At 32.3% G+C, this 13410-nt stretch overlaps 1 protein-coding gene across 5 annotated transcripts in view; it reads right to left on the reverse strand.

Moving 5' to 3' along the window:
- SMAP1 (small ArfGAP 1) overlaps positions 1 to 13410 on the reverse strand; it is a 187139-nt gene that overhangs the window by 6558 nt on the left and 167171 nt on the right. For all 5 annotated transcript variants that reach the window (XM_074310560.1, XM_074310563.1, XM_074310562.1 and 2 more), the window contains one exon: positions 4638 to 4765. In XM_074310560.1, coding sequence (XP_074166661.1) covers positions 4638 to 4765 — 128 coding nt within the window. The remainder of the gene's footprint in view (positions 1 to 4637; positions 4766 to 13410) is intronic.

Below are 13410 nucleotides of genomic sequence, written 5' to 3' on the forward strand. Positions count from 1 at the left end.
TACTTTTAAGATGTGCAATCCCTTGGTTTAAAAGGAGTTCTCAAAAATTGTAATTGGTTCAATACATGAGCAAATAGCCCATTTTCTTCACAATCTATTACTGTAAATCAAAATTTAGATTTACCTTTTGCCACCATATTATATGTAAGAGAGCTTGCCAACCCCTCACCAGCCTTAGACATCACACAGGACATAGCTCAGGTAATCTGAGAGTAGCCTTGTAAGGGTGAACAAGATGGCACTGGGAAGAAGGGGGTCCCACCCAAAGGAGCAACGTGGCAGTTCCCAGGGGAGGCTTATTGGATCTTAGAAGGGAGTACCTTAAATATCCTTTTTAGGAAAGGAATGCACACATCATATCTACATGTAGCTTCCTGTAGAGAATCATGTACCTACCATGGGCTAGAATGTGATTATGTATGAAGTAGTAACTAAAAACAAGCACCAAGATGATAAAAGGACCTGCAGTCTTTGTAATAAACGGAGTCTCACACCACCCTGGATCTTGCCCCTCATTGCTCACAGTCTTTGCCATTTCAGGTGAATAGGCAGTGCTGGTATTCCACTCGGGAGTTGGGGCCGTGACCCCCTAACAATTAGTCAAAAAATGTTTTCAATTTATTCAGAAACTATGATAAGCTGCCTAATTATCCTCCTTATATTTTATATTCCTTTTATGAGAAAGACAAATGGTAAATCAATATGATACAAATTCAGTCCATATAATATAATGTAGTCCAAGAAGGCAAGAGTGATTTTATTATTGTTATTGTTATATTATTGTCACTATGTACACAGTTGAATAACTATGCTTAATAAATATAAATTGAACAACTTTAGGTTATACTCTGGGGTTACTCATTTCCACATCTATATAATGCCAGAAATAAATGATACAAACTGAGAAAGATGCATGGTACAATCTTGCATTATTGAAGAATCAATTACATTTGGTATGCTCTTGACTATTAAGACAGGAGAATGAACGTAATTTAGAGTTTCAAAAAAATTTAAAGTGAATAGATATAATGATTAATTTTACTTACAAAAATAACTAATGCCCCAAACATTATGGTTAATCAAGGTTTTAATTAATTGAAAAATATTTTGTTTTAAAAATTGCTAAAAACTTTATAAAACTATAAGGTATTATTCTAATTTATATTCCCCTACCACTTTAAAATATGTAGTCCTTTCTTTAATTGGCAACATTTTTAAAAGAATATTTTATACATGACAACTTTAACAATATAAGTAGTAGTCATCCTAAGTATAAGAATCACAAACTGATAATATGATGCTGAGTAAATCATCTCATCTTTTAGTACAACAGGTGCTAACTCTTGAATTGCATTTTTGTAATGGTAAAGGGAACTTAGTGGGAGTTCATGAATGAAATTACACGTCTAGGCCAAAATTTTTTTTCTAGTATCCCAAGTTAGGAAAACACACATTAGCTCTGTCACCAAAGTCTTACTGATGTTTCATTGTGGTGTAGAAGTGATTGAATCTTACAGGCTATACCTGAGTAACACAAGTTCTGGAGGAAAAGGCCAATGAGTACAGTGCCAAAAAGAGACAACTGCCTAGAGAAACTAATGATCACTGAGTCATCATAACTCTTAAGGGAATTTTTCTAAATTATGAAACAGTTCTGATTTGCACTGGTGAAGAGAGATCCACATCAACAAAAAAATAGACTGCTGAAGTTTTTAAAAGCAAGCTAAAAATCTTTCACATGCTCTGAAAATATAGTCTCTTCCATAAATGTCACATTTTCTGGATTTTTTTTTCCCTCCCAACACAATGAATGACCTGAAACCTCACCATTATTCAATCTATCAAAAACTATCAAATGCCTACAATGTGCCATGTCCTATACAAAGCAATGGGGATATAAACTCAATGAACGCAGGACAAGGATATACTCTAGAAATACATTCAACCCTTCATCTTGTGGCTATACTTTCTTTCAAAGAAACCTTAAAGATAATACTGTATGAATTTCTGGGTTCTTGTGGGAAAAAATATGAAAATTAACTATTAGTTATAATTTTGCAGCAAGAGAATTGTCCTCTTTTTCACTAGATTGAGAGGCTCAGAATTATTCATTTGAAGCAGTGGCTAAACTCAGTAATTTCCCAAGGAAATAATTAAATACTTAATAATAAATTAAATAATTAAATACATATACCCATATACTCTGTTCTATTAGCTGGGAGAAACTAAAGGGGTACCCAATTAAATTGGGCATTTATATGTATGTCTTCTCCCTCTCTCCTACACCTTCTAGAGTTTTTTTTAAAAATATTATTATGTAGAAAATGTCACAAAATTAATTAATGTATGTTGATAAGAATATTCTAGAAGTGGAAAAATAAAGTAAGGAAGGATAGAAGCTAAATATTTTCTAATAAATGTCCTGGATCTAACAGCAGGATTTCTGTACTAAAAAGTACTACAAAAAAGCTCAAACTCTAAAACAAATTTAGAAAAGTTTATAAATGAATCTCAATACGTACATGGATAAGACATTTGAACTGACCAATCTCAAAGGTTTCAGTGCCATCATGAATTTCATTAAGAAATTATTTAAAAACATATCTTAATGAGTTATACTTTGAATCTATATTTGACTGCTGTTTAATCAAGATTATTAAGTCTTGAAAATTGATGAAATATTTACTTAGAATTTTATATTGTGCTGGTACTTCCCAAGTCAATATAAGTACAAGCTACATATACTTCAAGTTGAAAAGCAATTTGTAATAAAAAAATAAAAGCAGGTAAATTAAAAGTATTTTATGTCCAGTATGTAAAGGATCATTAGGAAGACTATATTAAAGATATTCTCTAAAGAAAAGCACTCCCCAAAAGAATTCTATCCAGAGCCCCCTTCCACAAATTTCAGTCTTAATGGTTTAATTATTGGTTTAGATGTGCACTACACTTGGCTCATTGGAAACTAATACAGAGGAGGTAAACCTTAGAAATATTGTAAAGCAACCTGAGCACTACAAAGAAATCCAAAGAAGCCTGGCAAATACAACAGCTTCACCAGAATGCCAGAGCAAACAAACTACTTTTCACTTCAAATTATTGTATCAAATCTTTCTTTGGAAAGCCATAATACTAGAATGACAGCAATTTTTTATTGTCTCATACACACTCATCTCTGCACAATACAAACAAATCAAAAAGTGAATGATTTTTAACAGTCATCAATTAAACTACATATGCAAAGTTTTTAAAGGAACATAGACATAAAACCAAAAAAGCATTATTCCACAAAACAGATTCTTCCAAAGCAAATGATCTCTGCTTCTAATGAGAATGACTTATTTTCTGATGATGCAATATAAAACTGAAATGGTTTTCTTATTAAACTCTCTTGTCCAAATAAATCAGATATTTGGCATAAAATTTCATCTCCTATTCAAAGTGAAACCACTGATGGTCATGTGGTACAGTGAAAAGAAGATTAGGAATCACATAGGTTAAAATCCTGTTTCTGCCATTTATCTGTATGATCTTAAGCAAGTCCTTTAATCTCTGTGGGATTCAATTTTCCTGGTCCATAAAATGAAAAAGTTAGACTATGTGGTCTTTAACATCTGTCTCTACCAGCTTGACATCTATGTTCTAAGAATAAGCATACATTTTAGTGAAAATATTTTGTTGCCTATTTTGAAGGAAATAAAGAGTTTAAAATGAAATTCAAAATGTCTCAGTGTTTTTCTTGATTCCATGATAGAAGTTTAAAATGTATATATTTCCCCTTTAAAAATCCTATTAAGGTGATTTTAAAATCCTGCATTACTAAAAACAGATTAGACACAAGTACTAAAAAATTAGCAAGGTTAATATAAAAGAAATGAAAGTTATTCTGCAGGTTGGAATGATTTTCTCTTAAGGAATCTATCCTTGGAATCTGGCAGGGCTGGAGAGAAGAGTTTAGACCACTGGAATTGCTTTCCTGTTAAATGAGGTAGAAAAAGCACAGCCTACTACTCCCCTGCAGGGGGAATTCCAATAAAATTGCCTCAGCTTGCCTATTCCCGTGGTCCTTTGGAAAGCAGAAGGTAATATCTGTTCTATAGAATATTCATATCCTTTTACAATCTCTAATAGTAAATAAATTTTACATTAACATTCATTTTGTTCAAATGCTGGGCATGAATCAGCAGACTGGCCTGGATCATAAAACAACCAAAAGATCAAATACATCCACCACCTTTTTAATAACAAAAGAGGGGGTGATGAGGTTCTTCAGATAAGGAGGATGGAAGAAGAGATGGAGATTTTCTCAAATAGGTGATTGGCCTTTTTTTTCTTTTGGTTTGTCTTTTGTGTGCATAAATCTATTTGTGATTGTTAAGTTCATAATTTTTTTTAATGATTTTTTAATTCTAAAAAATGGGATATGACACTTAAAATAATGCCAGATACATCCTTAAGTAAAGCCTATGATCTATGTAAGGGAAACTTCAGTCTTTAGTTATTACAAACCCACATTATAAGTGCCTACAGGCACTTATTTATTTCAGTCAATCTCAAAGTCATTTGAATTCCTTAACTCTCTACTCCATATCTGCACTTCAGCAATAATAATTCAAAACTACATCCCTACAACATACCTGAGCTGGGGGTATGACTGTTGCTGGTAAAGGATTAGAGATCATTGGGCCAAAGATATCCAGGTCATCATTCAGGGTAGTGGTGATAGTAGTACTGCCATTTGTCACAGGTGCTTCAGGAGGGCCATCTTAAAAAAAAAAAAAAAAAAAGTACATATTTTTATTTTAAAGTTAAAAAATCTTTAAAATTTAAAATGAGATTTATTTTGTCTTTAAAAATATTCTCTAAAAAAAAACACACTTGAAAGTTCTAAGTATTAAATCATCTAGGTCTCAATTTGCATGTTCTCCCATAACTAATAAAACTAAATAGATTTACAAACAAAAACAACATAATTCTTCCTCTGCAAATTCTCAGAGATAACTCTTTTACTTTGTTTTTAAGCACAGCTGCTTCTGATGAGTCAAGTACTGTTAAAGAAGAAAATCTCTAATCAGGGACTATTTTTCAAGGTACTTACCACTACACTACTGAGCTTCAAACTTTGTGATTTCAAATTTCCTGAATTACTTCTCAATCTGCCCATTTCTTCTAAAACTGGCCTACTCTAGGTATTATATCTCCCCTGAAATCATAGTAGAATGGTAAGCAAGGGGACTGAAGAGGCTGGCAAGATTCAGGAACAGAGGAAGGTCACAGCATAGAGAACTGGCTGATTTTACCACTATACAAAACAGCTGTTGGGAGGGTTTTAGAGTTCTAATTTCTACCATCTACTTAGAACTCTCTCACAGTACCCAGATTGAGACAACTGTATTAATACAGATTGTGTTTTTCCAAGTATAAATGAAATCTGGCATTCTTTTATTTCCCATTCATTTCAAACATTTGCAATGCACAATAGCCCTTCACTATTACAAATGAATGAGGCTTTATAATAAAATAATTTAAATATACAATTTGCAAAATGTAGCCTGTTAAACCCAAATTAACTTAATTGGAAAGATTACCCATCTGCACTCATTTCCAAATCATTTTTCTGTACTAGCACATTATCCAAATTATAATTTTACAAAAAAAATTAATACGTATAGTTACTATATATATCTATCAAGAATTATGGGCTATTTAGAGGTAAAGCAATCAAAGAAAATTTCTCTAGAATTATTACTAATTTCAGAAGTTATACACCATGCAGAATTTAACTGAGAATGAGAATGGAGCCTTTCAATTAACAATTAAAAGAATCAGAATATAAGACTTTTACAGGAGATGAATGTTTTTAAACCAGTATCTGGAAAATATATCAAAAGCCAAAATGAAAAAACCTAATTTTTGTCATCATTGAATGCCTCAAATGACAATAATGATTTTGAACTAGAATTTTATTAATACATATTTTATGTAATAATGGTAGCATTTATATAGTGCTTTAAGGCTTGTAAAATGTTTTATATACATTATCTCATTTGATCCCCACAGTACCTCTGTTACTATCTCATTTTACAAATGGGGAAATTGAAGCAAAGACCAATTTAAATACTACTAAGTGTCTAAGCCTGAATCCAACTCTCACCTATGCAATGGTGAGAGACTTTAAGCCACAAAGCTTTCAGTTAAAATCTTCCCTCAGTCATTTACTAGTTCTGTGGCCCACTTAACCACTGTGAGCCTTGGTTTACTTAAAGGATTGTTGTGACTATCAAATGAGAATAGCATAAAGTAAGGATCTTTGCAAGCCTTAAAGTGCTATTTTGAAATTTTACTTCTACTCTGCAAATCATATAAGGAAAAAAACAAAGTAAGATGATACCAAAAAGCTTTTGAGATTAAAAAATGAACTATGTGGAGAAAGCCACACAGCTATTCATAAACAGTTTATTAAATTCATATTTGGCAATAAAGAATCTCAATAATTCAAAAAATTTAATCTATCTTTGATAGATTATCACTACTTAGAATTTCAATTTGACTTTTACAGTGTAACTACCATTATCTATTTTAAAGAGTAGACTCTGCTGTTTCAGAACATGACTGAATGCATACCAAACTGATTCATAATATCATGTCCATTACCTTGCAGAGCATCTGTTCAGTATTTTTATCCTGCCTACAACTTGGCATCCCTTACAAATGGTAAAATAAGTATTAAAAGAGTGAGCCAGACTTTTTGAATTCTATTCCCACTTCTTATCCTTAATTATATTGATCCTAAGCTAGGTATGATTCCTATTTGTATGACAGCTTCTCAATTTCTATGCTATTTAGCTTGATATTTGTTTACAATATCATGAATGTTTCTCAGGGAGGAAAATCATCAATAACCAAGAAATGTGGTCCTTTGGCCATGTGTAGACTCTATGTATGCTGATAGTAAAGCCAGGAAGGACAGAAGGGTGCTCAAAGCATTTTTTCAAAGCTTTCATATGGTCCATATTGTACTCTCAAACAATACATGGGATTCAGAATCCTTAGATTTTTGTTCCTCAATTTGCTACTAACTACATGTTTATAACTTAGATAAGTTACTTAAGCGTTCTATGCTTCAGCTTTTTCATCCTGTAAAGTTCAATTAATTAAGCATCTACAAAGCTACAAAATTGTGCTAGGCTGTCAGAATACAATGAGAAGCAACTGGCCATGCTATAATCATGCTTGCTTTATTTTTTAACTTATTTCAAAGATCAAATAAAATAATGCATTTAAAAGCCTTACTCTCAATGCTCAAACTCTCTACACGCAGGATAATAATGTAGAATTAAAGAAGGAATTTGAGGGTGATGGTGCTACTTCTTGTAATATACAGAATATACTTTTAAATCTTTTCTCAAAAATCTTCAAATCTTATTTTATCTCACAACAAGGAGTAAGGAGATAACAAAGAAAATATAGCCTCCGGTATCCTTCTGACTTTGTATATGTAAATATTGGAGGCAGATAAGGATGACAGGGAATCAAAATAGAGAAATGGGTAGGCGGTTGAAAAGAAGGAACAATACTTGGTTTACTATTCTTATCTTGCCCAGGAACACTGACAAATTATGCATTTAATAAAGAAGCTATGGAAGCTTGCAGATAAGCAAGAGTTGAATCTACAACAGGAGCTGATGTTTTACTTACACTATATAACATTATAGCATGCCTATAAGGACTCTTGAAAAGCCCATTCATCACAGAAAATGGATCAGGGATCATCAAGATCTTAAATCCTAACAGGATGTTTCTAAGATTTGTTTTGTGATTCTTCCTTGACAACCCATTAGAGAGACAAGAAATGCTGGTCAGCATATTCACAAGATTGAAATACTTGCTAACGTATTAATTAAACTTGAATTTTCTTTTTAAACCAGTCACTTGATATTTCAAAATATGAATGTTCTTTTTTAAAAAGAGAAATGACCTTAATGTTCATTAAACATTCTTTGAACTCTTTGATTCAAAAAACATAAAAATTAAGCTGGTCTTTTCAACAGTGAGGTAATTCAGGCCACTTCCAATGGGTCTTGTGATAGAGAGAGACATCTATACCCAGAGAGAGGACAGTGGGAACTGAATATAGATCACAACACGGTATATTTTCACTTTTTTTTGTTGCTTGCATTTGTTTTCTTTTTTCATTTTTTCCCTTTTTGATCTGATTTTTCTTATGCAGCACAATAATTGTGGATATATGTATAGAAGAACTGTACATTTTAAAAATATATTAGATTATTTGCCATCTAAGGGAAGGAGTGGGGGGATGGAAGGGAAAAAAAAACACAAGGTTTTGCAAGGGTGAATGTTGAGAATTATGCATATATTTTGAAAATAAAAAGCTTTTTAAAAAAAGTACAACAGGGGGAAAAATTATTACAATTACAATTGTCTCTCAAATTTATTCTGTGGGGGTAAAGAATACTTAGTTCCATACTAAGGCATGAAACCCTATAAAATCAGATAACTGGATATGGCTATATAGAATTCAGCCAATGGCCCCAAAGATACCTAAAGCAAACCTGAACAATTTTCATTAGGTTGAAGTAGGTTTTCCTGGTTTGTACTTACTTAATAAAATAATTAGGACTCCATATCTCAAAACTTTGTGAATATTACCTTTCTCACCATTACTCCCTGCCCCCCTTCCTTCCTCCAAGCTATTCTTCATGCTGCATGGAGTTCTCTTCTTTTCTCACACATTGTGGTACTCAATTAATTTGTTAATTATTCCCTTTTCCAACTAAGATTATTCTGATATTCCCTTTTAAACCCATACTCCCAAAAATCATCCTGACAATCATAAATCCTGATTCTGCCACCATTAACTTTCCTTGTTATAGTACAGCAGATTATCTATGGATGAAAAACTAAGTATTAGACCACATCATATTTTTAAATCCATTTTTCTCTTTTCTTTTTTCATATTGACTTTGTCTCATCATATAGCATTATGTTCAAGTTGAAATCCCAGCCCATGCTAAATTAAGTAGAAGAATTCTCTGCCTGGGACAAATACACAGATAACTCTACATATAATCTTTAAGGGGAAAAGAATTTAGGAACATTCAAAATCTTTGGTATTGTAAAATTTGAGTTCTGATAAGAAAGATAAATAATAAGCTTATGCCCCAATAGAAACCACTTTTACTGTATTTTTTGACCTTCCTAACTCAGCAAAGTTTTCAAAGGAATTAAATTAACAACCATTTATTAAATATTTATTACATGCCAGGGTCTGGCCAAAGTCTCACAAGTACTTTTTAATGGGGTTTCAATTGTCATTTTATTATGTTTATCACAAGCAAAATTACTTTACATTTCTAAGACTAACAGCTTTATTACAAAGTGTGTAGATACTTCATTTATTTTGAATTCCCCTTTATCTGTTTTATACTCTATATTTGGGAAGGGCTGAATGGAAAAGGGTAGAAATGGGAGAGGCATTCCTATTTATGTAAGAAAAAAAGTATATATATATATATATATATATATATATATATATATATATATATATATATATATATATCTCGATATCGATATCAATCATAAACTAAACTGATTATAGCTATACCTGATAACACAAACAGGAATAATTCATCCCTGTATTATTGATTATTTGTTCACTAAAGGGAGCAGAAGCAGGGATAATTTAAAAAAAAAAAAAAAAAAAGAATCATTCAACATCTCTCTGTGCCTGACCCAATCAATATTCACCCAGCTCAAATGTGGAGGATAAGAAAAGTCACTCCCATATTCTTGGATGACAGTAAAGAAACTGCTGAGATGCAAATCTGGGAAAAAGCTAGATTACCAAGAGAAGTTTAGAGGTATCCTCATATCACATAGATCATTAGATCATTAGAAATTCACTGTACCCTGTCAACATGCTTAATATAAGCAAAGGACTAAAAATTCAGTCTAAACAATCAAAATGGATTTAAAATACAATTTTTATCATCTATTGAAATGAAGGGCTTATAAAATCAAAAGTTTTAAGTCCCATGCCATGTCTACAGCTTGCCATAATTCAAGCAAACTACTCAATTAGTAACAGTATAGATTATCTAAGCCAGTGTTCAAAAGAAATGCATCACAATAATTTTCAATATCCAGACAAATAGAAATGTCTTCTTTTAGGGTAAAAAGAACCCCAGAACCACACTAGCCAAGCATGCTTCTAACCGAACAAAGTGTACTTCTATGTCAGTAGCTAATCAGCATTCACCAAAGACAGGCTCACCCATTTTACTTTTTGCTCTTCTACAGAGCTGAGGATGGTAGCAGAAGGAGGTAGGCCCTTATAATCAGTATGCAAAGACAGTGGTAGTCAATAAAAATAATGGGATATCCAAAGCACAAAAAAAGCCTAGGGCAAATGGAAGAAATTTAGCAAGGGACAACTTCCTAAGAAAGAATGAAGCACAAAGGGCCCCTTGAAAAGGCACTGTGTAAACAGAAGAAAATGGGAGAATGCAATTTAAAAAATAAAATAAAATAAAAAAGAAAGGAGATAGGGGGAAACTTTCGTTTTAAAGTCAGGCATCAAACCATAGGGGCTGTTTGTAAAATCTTACCTTTAAAATTTCTGCGAGGATGTTTAAAAACTAGGAACTGAATATGTAAGTAAATTTTTTCTTTGGCTCAAAATTAACATTTGAGACTCTCCAAGTAGCCCGTGTGCACCTAAGGGAAAATGCAAGGACGAATTTGTTTCCCATGGGACATAACTATTATCTTTTCAAAAAAGTTAAAATGTCCCCCCCCCAAAAAAAAGAGATTGTTTTAATAGTGCAGTATTTATGAAAAATAATAAGATGTGTGCTAACTGGCTTTATTTTAGTATGTTCATATTTTTAAACACTTGAAATATGACACAGTCCTTAAGTCTAGTCTATATTATACAGAAATAATTTCTGTTAGTTGGCCAGATAACAATTCTGTTATTCTCCTCCTAGAAAGGAAGGATAGCGTCTAGTCAATTTCATATATTCTTCCTTGCCTTGTACATAGTGAACTTATATAAACTATATGTTGAACATACTGAACATTGACTCGAATAAAAAGTCTCTTTTCTAACATCTTTCCCCCAGACAAGAAAACACCTATAGTTTATCTCTAATTATGAACTAGATGATAATTTTCACCATCCATCTATACTTTAAATAGTCCTAGTTCTTAACTTTGAGAGAAATAAAATCGTATATATGGTTCTGACAGAGCTTATGAAGCAGTACAATACGGACATGCTGGGTTATCTTGCTTTCCTTTTTTAACTGTCTGCAAGGGAAATCAATAGTCCATTAGAATTTACGTGAAACAAATAAAAGTAATAGCTGTAATGTTTAAAAATATAAAATCATATCCCAAACCTAAAACTTATTCCCTGTAGTTCATTTATTTTGCATAAATTACTAATATTTGATCCTTCTTGGACAAATTCAAATCAGAGCAGAAGAAAATAAAAAATTAGAAATTCATTATGAGAGATCTCTTCTACCCCCAAGCTATCCCTTCTTTCACTTAGAAAGCTCAGTTTCCCCATTTTCTATTTACTGACTGAATCCCACTCTCAATGAAATTACATTTTCTAATCCGTAGGACAGTGCCATGAATCTGGCTGGTATTCAATACACAGTAACCAAATTCATCTTTTTCTGTCATTATCTGCTGAAACAATTACAATTTTAAAAAATCAAAAGGCAATGAGGGAGCTTTAGTGAATACTACTCTAATTTAAGATAGCTATGTATGTCATAAGCAAATGGATGTCATGTTCTTCCTTACTGTTTGGAATAAGCACAACATGCAGCCTTGAGTATACCCTTGATGCAATAAAACTGCCAGTTCTAATACTTCACTGGGAACTATTGAGGCATCCTTTCTCCTGTCTACCCTACAAAAAGGAATAAATTTAAAGTGGTCTCAACAATGATTGAAGCTATCCATGCACTCAGAATTTTTTTCTGACTTTCTTTTTCCAATTTCGGTTGGTTTATTGCACATCATTAGGTACAGTCATCATATCATATATAATTCTCCATTCACTTGTGTATTTGGGAATATTTATTTCCCACCACCATAAACACAACTAAATTTTCATTTAAGTTGCTATGACCATAAATCATAAAACACATCTGGTAATATGATAGTTAATTTTTAGGTATAAGTTAACTTTTGTCCTGGGCAAAACAGTCAGCAATGAAGAAACAATACTATGAACACGGCTGCACGTACCACCCTCCACTATTTAGTGAATTTTTCTACCGTAATTAGTACAGCAAAAACAAATTGCTATGCTTGGGTTGGTTAACCAGTCTGATTCAGCATGGAGTACCAAGTACATATGTTTTATTAACAATACTATCCTGACAACAGATATTTTGACATGAAACAGAAGCATTCAAGATAAAATGTTAGATAAATGCACCATAGGAATGTTTTAAAAATTACTCCACTGATTACATTCAGTTAAGAAAATTCCCATCTCAAAATTAAAGCTTTTATTAATTGTAGTTAAGAGAAAATTAGCAGTTTTACATGATTCCTCAATGACTTCTCTGATCTTTACCCAGTATTGTCCACACAAGCTAGCATAAATACAATCATAAGCAAACACGACTACAATGATGAAGGTGTTTTCACAATATAACATATTCTTAGTTAGGAGTATAAGAATACTACTTAAGAATATGAGCTACTAGTTTAAGTTATTAAGTAGGACTGAATAGTAGCAACAGGACTAGTGCTGGTGGTAACTATCATTTATACAACCCTTTCAGTTTACAAAGTGCTTTATCTATTATCCTCAAAATCTAATCCTCAAAAGATGTGAGGTAACTGTTGCCATTATCACCATTTTGCAAATGAGGAAACTGAGGCTAATTATCAGACTTTGGATAAAGGACCTCAACCACAAAAGGTATGATATGAACTTAGTTCTTCCTGACTCTAAGTTCAGCATTCTCAGCTTCTACAAATGCAACTAAAATTTAGAATCAGTTAAGACTTTGTGTTTTGAATGCTCCTCCTTCAGATACATTAGCTCTGTGACTGTGGGTTGTTACTTACTATATATCAACTTTAATTTCATCTTTTGTAAAATGGGGATAATAATGACATGAAATTTACCTTATCAATCTTAAAGTGCCATAGAAATGTTAGAGATTAATAGATATTATTATTGATATTATTTTAGGTCTAAATGAGTCCCTTCCTTGACACTACTGTTTCTTTAATCCCCAGAGATTACCTTTAATTTTTAATACAGGTCAAGCATTAAGTCTGGGCAGATTTGGCCTACTGACTCATAATGGAACAAAAGTAGTCTCTATTAAATACTGCATAGTGGATAGACCT

The sequence above is a fragment of the Sminthopsis crassicaudata genome, chromosome 4 (genome assembly GCF_048593235.1).
Source record: "Sminthopsis crassicaudata isolate SCR6 chromosome 4, ASM4859323v1, whole genome shotgun sequence".
Classification (NCBI taxonomy): Eukaryota; Metazoa; Chordata; class Mammalia; order Dasyuromorphia; family Dasyuridae; genus Sminthopsis; species Sminthopsis crassicaudata.